Source organism: Chenopodium quinoa, unplaced genomic scaffold (genome assembly GCF_001683475.1).
Source record: "Chenopodium quinoa cultivar QQ74 unplaced genomic scaffold, ASM168347v1, whole genome shotgun sequence".
NCBI lineage: Eukaryota > Viridiplantae > Streptophyta > Magnoliopsida > Caryophyllales > Amaranthaceae > Chenopodium > Chenopodium quinoa.
Window position 1 is genome coordinate 788,477 of NW_018742244.1, and position 13,027 is coordinate 801,503.

General features: G+C 37.0%; 2 protein-coding genes across 5 annotated transcripts; one reads left to right on the top strand and one right to left on the bottom strand.

The window, feature by feature from the left end:
• Positions 1–562: 562 nt before the first annotated feature.
• LOC110738613 (alanine--tRNA ligase, chloroplastic/mitochondrial-like) lies at positions 563–7,275 on the bottom strand. 4 transcript variants are annotated; one of them, XM_021919010.1, is made up of 13 exons: positions 7,118–7,275; positions 6,340–6,465; positions 6,038–6,246; positions 5,400–5,578; positions 4,930–5,008; positions 4,383–4,517; positions 4,114–4,263; positions 3,814–3,924; positions 2,791–3,708; positions 2,272–2,544; positions 1,853–2,062; positions 1,157–1,314; positions 563–1,052 (listed from the first exon to the last, which is right to left on the bottom strand). In XM_021919010.1, exons 1-13 carry the CDS (start codon positions 7,188–7,190, stop codon positions 716–718), a joined length of 2,958 nt encoding a protein of 985 aa, XP_021774702.1. In that variant the 5' UTR covers positions 7,191–7,275; the 3' UTR covers positions 563–715. The 4 variants fall into 4 exon arrangements, with proteins under 4 accessions (XP_021774702.1, XP_021774713.1, XP_021774707.1 ...); XM_021919021.1 differs by lacking the exon at positions 7,118–7,275 and having other exon boundaries at positions 6,038–6,253; positions 6,340–6,425; XM_021919015.1 differs by lacking the exon at positions 7,118–7,275 and having other exon boundaries at positions 6,038–6,253; positions 6,330–6,422.
• A 5,217-nt stretch (positions 7,276–12,492) lies between these two features.
• LOC110736950 (auxin-responsive protein SAUR68-like) lies at positions 12,493–12,867 on the top strand. Its single transcript, XM_021917291.1, has one exon. It carries the CDS (start codon positions 12,493–12,495, stop codon positions 12,865–12,867), a length of 375 nt encoding a protein of 124 aa, XP_021772983.1.
• The last annotated feature ends 160 nt before the right edge of the window (positions 12,868–13,027 follow it).

Consider the following 13,027-nt stretch of genomic DNA (forward strand, 5'->3'; position numbering starts at 1 on the left):
AAATTAATCACCAACTTAATTGCTTAAAGCATGATTACATGATTAAGTAGTATAAGTAAGTGATTTAAGCATGGTAACATGCAAGTGATTTAAAACTAATTAGTATTTAAAACAATGGGCCTTTGATTGCATTGCCTAAGTTCATCCCATTAATGGGTATGCATGATGCATGTGGGCAATGTATGTAATCTGTAATGTCTAAAGTATATTTATGTGTTTTCTTGGTCTATACTCCTTTCTTCCGTAGAGTCCGTACCCTATTTTTGCGATAGTATGGTACATGGGTACATCTACTGTGAATTAATATTTGGCACATGATCCACATTAGATTGACTGGAACACGATTACGATCATTTCAAATTGAATCTATTATTAATTTGTTACTTGAAAGGATTCTTTTTCATTACTTACCATGGATCACCGACGCTTGGGGGGAATAGCTACACGTGAGTACTTGACAGTCTCAAATTAGTCTACCTTAGTAAGAACTATGAACTATAGTATCGGGTACTCCCTATACTGGTATCCTAAACAGATAAAGAAAAGGTCCAAGATCTCAAAATCCACATAAAAATGAAGTTCTATTTCTCACTTTTGAAAGATTATTTTTGCTATACATATTTGCAATCAATATACTAGCACTCATATGTATGATTTGTATCCCTTTCTTTTTTTTTAAAGCCAAAAAATATAAACAATGGAGTAGCTTTCTGCCTCAGCTTGCTTTCTCTGAGAGAACAGAAATAATTTCATCCCGTGCTTTATCGAGAGCAGCTGATAAATTCTCAGGCTTCCTTCCGCCAGCTTGTGCGAAATTAGGTCTTCCACCACCACCTCCACCACATAGCTTGGCAATAGGTCCAATGAATTTCCCAGCTTGAATCCCCAAATTAACAACTCCTGGTGTAAATGCTGCAACTAAACTGACTTTTCCTGCACCAGGAGAAGATCCCAAGATCACAGCTGCAGGATCTTCCATATGTTCTATCAAAAACTCAGCCGCACTCTTGAGTGAATCAGCATCTGTGTCATCCATAGACTCGACAATTACCCTGTATTTAGCATGAGGAGAAACATGAAGTTGTGATCAAAATAATCCTGATGAAGTTTTATGAATTAATTCTGGTAAACTGGAACTATGTGAAGTACTCTGTACCTGACAATCTGGGAGTCCCCTACAGTAAAGGCTTTATCAAGGATGGCTGATGCTTTATATACAGCAGCTTTTGCACGAGCAGCTGAGACTTCGTTTCTTGTCTGTCGCAACTCTTCTAACAGGGCTTCTACCCTTGGTGTAACTTCTTCGGCTTTGACCTTCATTAACCAAATGCTAACAATTTGAGTAAATATTCAGAAATAACAGGATCAACTTTTATATTTATTTCTTTTTGCCCCCAGACTTTCGGGGGTGCAGTGAGGTAAAGGAACTCCACCACCAAAGTGTCTCTGTTGGGGTTTGATTCCTTTATTACAAGGTCATTAGGAACAAACCCGACACTAGACCAAACCTTGCTTGGTTGAGGAATCATTTACAGAAGAGTTGGATTAGACCATGCCATAGACAACATTCATACAAGAGTAGCCAACTAGCCATAAGTCCATAACGGCACATGTTTATGATAATACTGGTTCATGTAATAGGAGTAATGTGAGTGCAACTGATATCTACAGACCCACAATTTGGCCTTTCCAAGTCAAAAGGAAAAAAATTCCTTATATTAAGGAAACACATAGTCACATACTTCAGAAAATTTCTGGACTTGAAAATTGAGCAAATTTTCCAAGTCGAAGCAATAAAGAAGCAAATGAACTATGGATTTTAAAATTTTGCAGTAAAGATCAGTAAACGTACTTTGAGGGTAGAACATAAATTCTTCATATAGTTGTCCCTGGTTAAGATGTATTCAATGAAGGCATCGCCAGCAACAGCTTCAATACGTCGAATGCCAGATGCAACTGCCTGTTCTGAGATTATTTTGAAGCCACGTATTTCAGACGTGTTGCTCACATGAGTGCCACCACAGAGTTCCAAGGATACACCAGGGACTTCTACAACACGTACCTAGGCACAAAATAGTTCAAGAAAAATGCATAAGCCATTTCCTTTTTCTTTTGCATATTGAGATTTCTACACCTCAAACATACAATTGGGAGAAACAGAGGAAATATCAAAACTTCACTTTCATGAATATACACAAATATTTACTTCTGAAAGTTTTGCATAATACCTAGCCAAACAAACTTTGATTACAAGGGGGAATAGAATCTGACCTGTTCTCCATATTTTTCTCCAAACATTGCAATAGCCCCAGCACTTTTTGCATCATCTAGTGCCATCACTTTAGTTTGAAGCAGTGTAGCATCCCCAATCCATTCATTAATGAGCCCTTCAATTTCAAGAATTTCATTGTCTGTAATTGGTCGATGGAAGTTGAAGTCAAACCTTAGACGGTCGAAGGCCACCAAAGAACCAGCTTGTGATGTCTCCTGCCCAACGACTTTCTTGAGAGCAGATTGTAGCAAATGAGTAGCAGTATGATGAACCTGGACAAATCGTAAACCCTTACTAGATTAAAAACTTTACATCAACGGGTTAAGCAAGGTAAAACAAAACGGTTAAGCAAGTTTTAAGACACAATTTTACTATGGTAAAATTCAGTTATCAGCACATAATCCTCACCCTTCATCCTCCATTACTCACTCTCCTATCACCACATTTCCTGCTCTGGGCCCTCTAAACAATGTCTTTCTATGTAAATATAATAACATTACTCGGACTGAAATACATACCTCAGCCCTCTGCCTGAGTTTGGGATCAACTGCAGCCTCCACTAATTGCCCAACCTCTATAGCACCCTCTGTTATAATTCCCTTATGAACAAATATGCTACCAGAAATTTTCTGGACATCTTTCACCTGCACAATACCATTTGGTTGACTATCAGCACTGCTGACATAGAGAAACCCGTGGTCTCCTATTTGGCCACCTGATTCAGCATAAAACGGAGTTCTATCCAACAAGACTTCTACTTCATTTCCTTCATTAATCTGCTCTACAGGCCTTCCATTTACCAGCAAGCCTTCCACCTTTGCCCTTGCAGAAAGGGTCTCATACCCCAGAAATTCTGTCTCTGGAATGGTTTCTGCTAGATCTGCATCATTTCCAACTGCAAGTCTAACTGTATTATGAGCAGACTGGGATTGCTGCCTTTGGTTTTCCATTTCAACATCAAATTCGTTCATCTCTACTTGGATACCAAGCTCTTGTGCAACTTCTACAGTTATCTCCACAGGAAATCCATAAGTATCATACAAAAGAAATGCATCTTTCCCAGATAAACAAGGTGTACATCCATTTGTACTGCCATTTGATAATGCTTCTTTTAATTTCTGGTCAAGTAACTTTTCTCCTCTCTCCAATGTCTGCACAAACCGTAGTTCTTCCCTTTTTAACTCCTCAAGAATACGAGGAGCCTGGCCCCTCATATCTGGGTCTATTTCATAGCTTAGGTCTATAACTTTCTGCGCTATAACTGGCAAGAATGCTCCTTCAAGGTTTCCTTTACCATCACCCTTTATGCCAAGCAATCTTCCTGTACGAACAGTTCTCCTAATAAGACGACGTACTACATAACCTCTTCCAATATTCGATGGTACAACACCGTCTGATATAAGATATACGACAGCACGCATATGATCTCCAATTATCTGAAAAATGAGCAAGCTTTCAGATGAAAAACAAGTTTTAAAGGACAAGGATCACTGTTTTTTTTTTTTTTTTTCCCTCTGCAAACACATACAGCCACCACTTACTTTAAGTTTTGTCTTCGTGGATTCATCAGCAACAGAATAGGAAACATTCGCCAATTCTGAAGCCTTCTCTATTATTGGATAAATCAAGTCTGTTTCATAATTATTGGGAACCTGCAGGGAACAGATGACTCAAAACCATGCAAGGTAATAACCACCCTAAAAATAGGCATATGGTAGTGTATGTCTACTACATGCTTTAAAAGCAGATTAGCAAACATATTTCATTTTCTATAGAAAAGGAGGCTGCTAACCACCAAATCTACTTCATTCATAGGAGAGAAGTCATTGATCTGCCTTTACCTTCTGAAGTATACAAGCCAACCTTTCTAGACCAAGACCAGTATCTATATTTTTTTGTTTCAGTGGCTCAAGCGATCCATCTTCTGTCCTGTTGTACTGCATGAAAACCAAGTTGTAAAATTCAAGGAATCTTGTATCATCCCCTAGATCCTGCATAGAACAGCATAGTCAACAGACAATATCTGTCATGAATGTTGTTGATCTTCATCAGCAAAAAGTGACGAAAAGAGCATGAATTAGAGCAAAGAAACAAGTAAAGATATACATACAACATCCAGACAACCTCTTTCAGGATGGAAATCATAATAAATTTCAGAACACGGACCACAGGGACCAGTCACTCCACTGGACCAAAAGTTATCTTCTTCACCCATCCTCTTTATGCGCTCTACAGGAACACCAACCTGAGCAATGGCAAGTTCATCAAGTCTTTATATCCAAGGATTTTAAATGGTCATTAAATTGTTTAAGATACACTTGAAAAGTTGAACCAAACTTCTATCAGTGGTCAGATGAGCAAGTGTGTCCAATTCATCTCTATCTAGATGGATGCTACTACTGATTTTGAAGTGAAAATATAAAAGTGAATTGGGTCTAGAAGAGTGAAGATACATAGAAATGGATCTTTAGTGAAGAATCAGCTGCAACACAGTTATAATTTATAAATATAAATTATAATATAAAAGATTACAGCTACATGTTATGTTAACAAACATATGAACTATGAAGTAGGCAAGATAGAGAAGTAAAGAGTGCGGAAGACAATTGTTAAAATTGAAAATATAAAAACAGAAGTTAATTTTCGGACCAGCTTACCTCATCATGCCATAATGCAAAAGCTTCATCATCATCTTTATAAACACTAATCCATAATCTGTCTGCTGGCAAACCAAATCTGTTACAAGACACTTCAATAGTATCAAATCCTCGATTTTAGTTTTCCAGGTTCCATGAAAAGGTTGAGTATCATTAATAAGATTATAAGAACAAAAAATTGAATAGATCAAACTTTGAAGCTATTTATAAACAAGTTGGTACTCTACACCAGTATCAGATGAATCTTAACTGTCACAGTTTTTGTTCTTACATGTTTTCACTTCCATATACTAGTAGATTCTTCACAAGAGAAATCACTTTGCCCTATTTCTCCTTTAATGTGTGCCACTTGTAAATTTAAGATGGAGGGAGAATATCACAAAAAAGATACTTCCCATAATAAAAAGCATTCGTATTCCTGGTTTGAGCGGTAAGCTTCATAAACATCAGATGTTGTTAGTTCAACTTACTCTTTGGTTGAAAGCTCCCATGCCCATGCAATTGCATCTTTTTTAAAATAGTCTCCAAAGCTGAAATTCCCACACATTATAAACATCGTATGATGGCGAGCTGTTCGACCAACGTTTTCCACATCATTAGTACGTATGCACTTTTGAGCAGTAGTAGCTCGAGGCACTCGTCTAGGAACCTAACCAGTGTAAGTCCATGATGATAACAAAAGATTTGAGAAACTTAATTATATATGTAAATATACAGCTATGAATATTTCATGGGTGTTTGAGAACAAGATTTCTATTTTTAGGAACATCTCAAAGCATCTTTACTATTAGTCTACACAATTGAAGGAGATACGATTGATACAAAGAAAACATTTCTTTTTAGGCTGAAAACCTTCCTCAATTTCATACCATACAAAATAAAAAAAGACATGCACAGATGCAATAATGCCCTTGATCTTCTCCACAAATCTTTAGAAGGGTACAACAAGTACAAGAACAGTCGTTAAGGTAGTGATGGAGGAAGTATAAATACCATCAAGTTAATATGATACAGCAATATATGAAGTGATGATAGCATAATAATTACATGCTAAACCTCATGGATCCTTTGAATTCAGAATGCAAGGTAATGATGCAAAATAGAATACCTGCCCCAAGAAAATGGGCTTGAACTGAAGCATTCCTGCAATTGTCAAGAGGACAGTAGGATCATCGGGCACAAGAGACGAACTTGGGAGCACCTTATGATCACGGGCGGCAAAAAATTCAAGAAATCTCCGTCTTATAGAATTCCCACTATTGGGGTCATCTACAGGCTTTTCCTCCACCACTTCTTCAGTCAAAGATTGTGCAGAAGCTGAAAACTGAATAATTAAGTTTAATGTACTCATTAATGGAAACTCAGGAACAGTTACATGCATTGGTGCCAGAAAAACATACAATCAAGAACCTGATACTCTTCTGGTGAGAATTCTAGCAGCTCGTGCACGTCTGACACTTGAATGTCTTTGAGTAAATCTACTAGAGTATGGTAAACCTAGCGTCTTTACAATCAAACTCGCATAATTTCTACAATCTATTATGAGAAAAAAATAATATTAGGAATAGCGCAAGCAAAAACACAAACAATACACAATACTATATGAACATTAAAGGTGAAAAAATTAAAAGCCAATAGCAAACAATGTTTTATGTGGAAAAACTAGAAATGCAATCACAATCACAGGGGTCTAGCCCTTCCCCTAGTCCATTGAAGCGCTGAACTAGCAGAACAACCAAACCGGAACCCGGCTCTAGCCTGGTTTCGGGCTGCTTAGTGAGTTAATTCCAAGTTGGTAGCCAGCAAAACACTTCCCTAAATCAAACATATTTTTGCCAACAACATTCTTAACCTCAAACTAATCGAATTCAATGTCTTTCCTTAATTCAATAAAAAGTTTGACACTTTATTCAAGAAATTGGGCTAACCTAGAATTTGTATCCCTAAAACGGTAGAAAAATTAAGCTTCGTACAATAAACCATAACATTAGCATACAATAAACCATAAAATTAGGCAAAATTCAGTCTTTGGGATGGAATTACTAATGCTTCTCTCTCAATTGCAAATATAAATCAGTAATTTGGCAATAATTTAAACTAAAATGAAAATTAATTTTGCAGAGCAAGAGAAATTAAAAATTCAGACATTATAGTCAAAGAAATTGAGAGAGAGAAAGAAAAAATTAACCATGGGAAATGAGAATAGTGGGTTTGATCCTGGAGACCAAGCTGGAAGTGGGTAGAAGCGCATGGTTCGCCATTGTTACCTCTCTCTACTTTCTCTCTCTAGTTTGAGAGCTGAACAATGCCCAAATTTTAACAGTTGGGTAGAGACAGTTGAGTGAGAGGGAGAAGATAAGCTCCCATACTCATGGAATATAATCCACTTGTTCACTAATTACACATGTAGCTATCAATTCGGGTAAACGGGTCGGGTAAGAGTGGGTATGGTCGACTCGGGTCGGGTCAACTAAGATTAATTCCATAACCTATGCGGGTCGGGTTTGGGTTGGGTCATGTTTGAGTCGGGTCATATTTCTTATCGGGTTTGGGTCAGGTTACATTCGAGTCGAGTGAACAATAGGTCGGATTTAATTCTGGTTTTTTAAAAACGGGTTAGGGTAATTCCCGGGTTCGAGTCGAGTTCGGTTCGAGTCAATAATTTACGGGTTAGAATCAGGTTGGGTCATCCTCGAGTTTGAGTCGGGTTCAGTTCAAGTCAATAATTTGCGGATTATAATCAGGTCGGGTCATTTTCGGGTTCAAGTCCGGTTCGGTTCAAGTCAATAATTTGCGGGTTATAATCAGGTTGGGTCATTTCCAAGTCGGGTCATTCTCGGATTCAAGTCGGGTTATGTTCAATTCAATAATTTGTAGGTTATAATCAGGTCAGGTCATTTCCAAGTCAGATCATATTCGGGTTCAACTAACTATAAATAGTTTATTATCATTTTTATCAAGCTAATTATTTCCTTTGACTATAATATACGAAGTATATGGCAATATACTAGGGAACTATAGTCTATAATTTAGGAAGATAATTATCTCCTTTGACCATACAACAAATATATACTATATTTAACTCTTAAATTTGAGGATGATGCTCCTTTCTTTTGCTGCTTGGACCGACTTGGTCTCCCAAGACAAAATGCTTTGATCAACAATAATAAGGCGGTCTAAATTGCATTTAAGGTGATTGAAATCGGATTAGGAACAGTTTGGGTTGAATTTAGGTCGGGTCAATAACAAGTCGTGTTATTTTTTAGTCGGGTTAGTAACAAATCGGGTTGAATTTTTGGGTCGGGTAAAATTCAGGTCGGGTCAATAACAAGTTGGGTTGAGTTTGGGTTAGGTCAATAACAAGTCGGGTTGATTTCAGGTCGGTTTGTATCAGGTTGGGTTAAATTCGGGTCGGGTTAGGAACTAGACAGGTTAAATTCAGGTCAGGTTCGTAACAAGTTGGGTTAAATTTGGTTTTTGACGGGTTAAAAACGGGTTTGGATCAATTTCGGTTCAAGTCAGGTGCAGTGCAAGTTAATTAAATTGGCCGTTTAAAAGCAATTTAACGGTTCCACACATCCAATTGGACTCCCGGAGTATATTAGGGACCATGATAAACATTTCGGTAATTTTTATTTCTGAGCGAAAAAAAAGTCAAAAACTTCCAAAATTGAAGGCTATATCCACGCTTTTTGAGAAATTTTGGAGGTTTCGGGCCTGGTGTTGAAAAGTCTTGAAATTCTATGGGATACATCTCGGGGTCATATAATGTCGTTTGGAACCATATATGATCATTATTTGTTGTCATAAATGTTCGTGCTAGGCTTGAATTAATGAAATCGGTGCAAGTTGTAAACCGGTAATTTGGTCGTTTAAAGGCAAATTGGATGGTTCCACCTACCCAATTGGACTCCCGGAGGGTATTAGGGACCATGGTAAACATTTCGGCAATTTTTTTTTCAGGGCAAAAAAAAATCAAAAAATTTCAAAATTGAAGGCTTATATCCATGCTTTTTAAGAAATTTTGGAGGTTTCGGAGCCCGGTGTCGAAAAGTATTAATATTTTAGGGGATACATCTCGGGGTCATATAATGCCGTTTGGAACCATATATGATCATTATATGTTGACATAAATGTTCGTAGTAGGCTAAAGTTAATGAAATCAGTGCAATTTGTAAACCGGTAATTAAATTGGTCGTTTAAAGGCAAATTGAATGGTTCTACCAACCCAATTAGACTCCCAAAGGGTATTAGGGACCATGAAAATCATTTCGGCAATTTTTATTTCCGGGCGAAAAAAAGTCAAAAAATTCCAAAATTGAAGACTAATGTCCACGCTTTTTGAGAAATTTTGGAGGTTTCGGGACTCGATGTCGAAAAGTCTTGAAATTTTAGGGGATACATCTCGGGGTCATATAATGCTGTTTGGAACCATATATGATCATTATTTGTTGTCATAAATGTTCGTGGTAGGCTTGAATTATTGAAATCGGTGCAATTTGTAAACCGGTAAATTGGTTGTTTAAAGGCAAATTGGATGGTTCCACCCACCCAATGGGACTCCCGGATGGTATTAGGGACCATGGTAAAAAAATTTCGGCAATTTTTATTTTCGGGCGAAAAAAAAGTCAAAAATACCAAAATTGAAGACTAATATCCACACTTTTTGAGAAATTTTGGAGGATTCGGGGCCTGGTGTTGAAAAGTCTCGAAAGTGTAGGGGATACATCTCGGGGTCATATAATGCTGTTTGGAACCATATATGATCATTATTTGTTGTTATAAATGTTCGTGGCAGGCTTGAGTTAATGAAATCTGTGCAAGTTATAAACCGGTAAATAGGCCGTCTAAAGACAAATCGGATGGTTCCACCCACCCAATTGGACTCCTGAGGGGTATTAGGGACCATGGTAAATATTTCGGCAATTATTATTTTCGGGCGAAAAAAGTCTAAAAATTACAATATTAAAGTCTAATATCTATGCTTTTTGAGAAATTTTGTAGATTTCGGAGCCCGGTATCGAAAAGCCTTGAGATTCTAGGGAATACATTTCGGAGTCATATAATGTTCTTTGGAACCATATATGATCACTATTTGTTGTCATTAATGTTCATGGTAAGCTTGAGTTAATGAAATCGGTGCAAGTTGTAAACCGGTAAATTGGTCGTTTAAAGGAAAATTGGATGGTTCTACCCAGCCAATTGGACTCCCGAAGAGTATTAGAGACCATTGTAAACATTTCGGCAATTTTTATTTATGGGTGAAAACAAGTCAAAAAATTCCAAATTTGAAGGCTAAAATCCACGCTTTTTGAGAAATTTTGGATGTTTCGGGTAGAGCTGTCAATTCGGGTAAACTGGTTGGGTTTGGTTCGGGTCAATTCGAATTGATTCCATAACCTATGCACGTCGGGTTTGGGTTGGGTCATGCTTGATTCGTGTCACGTCGTGTTATACTTCTTATCGGGTTTGGGTTGGGTTTAGGTTGGGTTAATAACAGGTTTGGTTACATTCGGGTCGGGTGAACAATAGGTCGGTTTAATTCGGGTTTTCACGGGTTAAAACATGTTAGGGTAATTCTCGGGTTCGAGTCGGGTTCGGTTCAATTCAATAATTTTCGGGTTAGAATTAGGTCGGGTCATTCTCGGGTTTGAGTCGGGTTCGGTTCAAGTCAATAATTTGCGGGTCATAATCAGGTCGGGTCATTTTCAAGTCGGGTTCATTTCAAGTCAATAACTTGCGGGTTATAATCAAGTTGGGTCATTTCCAAGTCGGGTCATTCTCGGAGTCAAGTCGGGTTATGTTCAAGTCAAGGTGGGGTCATTTCCAAGTCAAGTCATATTCTAGTTCAACTAACTATAAATTAATAATTATCATTTTTATCAAGCTAATTATTTCCTTTGACTATAATATACATGGCAATATACTAGGGAATTTAGTTTATAATTTAGGAAGATAATTATCTCATTTAACCATACAACAAATATGTACTATATTTAACTCTTAAATTTGAGGATGATGCTCCTTTCTTTTGCTGGCCTGGACCGACTTGGTCTCCCTAGACAAAATGCTTTGATCAACAATAAAAAGGTGGTCTAAATTGCATTTAAGGTGATTTGAAATCGGGTCGGGAACAATTTGGGTTGAATTTAAGTCGGCTCAATAACAAGTCGTGTTGATTTCAAGTCGGGTTAGTAACAGATCGGGTTGAATTTTTGGGTTGAGTTAGTAATAGGTTTGGTAAAATTCGGGTTGGGTTAATAACAAGTCGGGTTGAATTTGGGTTAGGTCAATAACAAGTCGGGTTGATTTCAGATCGGGTTGAATTCAGGTCAAATTAGTAACAAGTCGGGTTAAATTCGGGTTTTGATGGATTAAAACGGGTTTGGGTCAATTTCGATTCAAGTCGAGTTTGGTTCAGGTCCATAATTTACGGGTTACATTCAGGTCGGGTCATCTCCAGAACAGTTCATATTCGGGTTCGGGTCTCACATACTAGGGTCAATTCGGGTCTAGGATTGGTTTCAGGTCGGGTTTGGGTCACCATTTTTTCGGGTTTAGATGGTTCGGTTAATAATCGGGTTTGAGTCGGTATTTCGGATCGGGTCAACTTTTGATAGCTCTAATTACAACTTACAAATATTTTTACAGTGTAATGCTATATGCAGCCCTTTAATATACTTCCTTTTTTTAGTGTTAATCTAGGAATTTATTAACAATTCACGAGTAAATCGGTTAATAAATGTTAAGTATATGCTAAGCAAACCATATATAGCTGGAAAAAAAATGTTAAGCATATGTTAAGCAAACCTTCATTTTTTGGAGCTGGAATAATGTAGATCATGATTTATAAAAATTTGGCCACAAGATTATACTTTAATTTAATAAAAATACTACAAGTATAATAGAATTCCTAATAAAGGAAATATTCTCTAATCCTCAAGTAAATAAGCTTTATTAAAATGCTTCTGATTCTATGTATGAAATTTATCAAAAATGGTTCATTGATGAGTAGAAGTACTTGGATCAATTACAATTTGATAATACAAATTACAAATGTATGGATTATATAAGATCTCCTAATTAGTGGATGAAAAACAAGTAAGGCTGTAACATTATCAGAAGAAAATGCAGAATTCTACTGCAAGGGTTTGTTTTGTTTCACACAAATGACATGAACACAATGATACAGAAATAAAGGGCACATTTCCTTCTTCCAATTCTATCTATTCTTTTCTGATGAACCACATATTGTTCGTGCAGCCGTGCTATTGTAAGGACATAGGAGACATATAGGCCTAAACTTGCACGAAAAAAATGCTGTTTCATTGCATTATTGGTAGTTTTAGTTCGAAACATATGCTAAGCAAACCTTCACATATCTACATTATTCCACATGTTTTTGCTCCAAAAAATCAGCTTCTTAGAAGTCAAGTACAAAATGAGTGTCCTTTGGTCAATCACCTAAATAAGTGTAGTATATAACTTAAACTATTTCGCGTTGTTTTCTTGTGTTTTTAAGCATTTTAATTCCCTCTCTTTCTGCCTCAGTAAGCTAAAATCATGGTAATTAGTACCAAGAAATTGTTCAAATTGACAAGAAAGTGGCAAAATAAGGCTGCACCTAAGGGAAGAGTTACATGGCCTAAAAGAGCAGTGGCTGAAAAAGGTCATTTTGTCGCGTATACTATTGATGGAAAACGGTTTATGATCCCCTTGTCATATCTGAAGAGCGAGGTGTTTAGAGAGCTATTTCGGATGGCAGAAGAAGAGTTTGGGGTGCCTAGTGATGGACCCATCACTCTACCTTGTGATTCAGTTTTCATGGAGTATGCAATGTTTATTGTTAGAAACCATGCATTTGTTGATCTTAAAGACGCGCTCCTTTCCTTAGCTGATTTCTGCTGCTCATCTTTGGGATTATATCAAGGATCATAATCATCAAAATTTGTGAAAATGTAGCTGTCTGACAACTTTTTTTTTAACTTGTATGAATTATGTACTAGAAATCATTGTAAATTCAAGAAAAAGTTCATAGATAAATCAAATCGAAGTATATTTATTTCATTTCATGAGCATACAAATGGTAATTTACTAC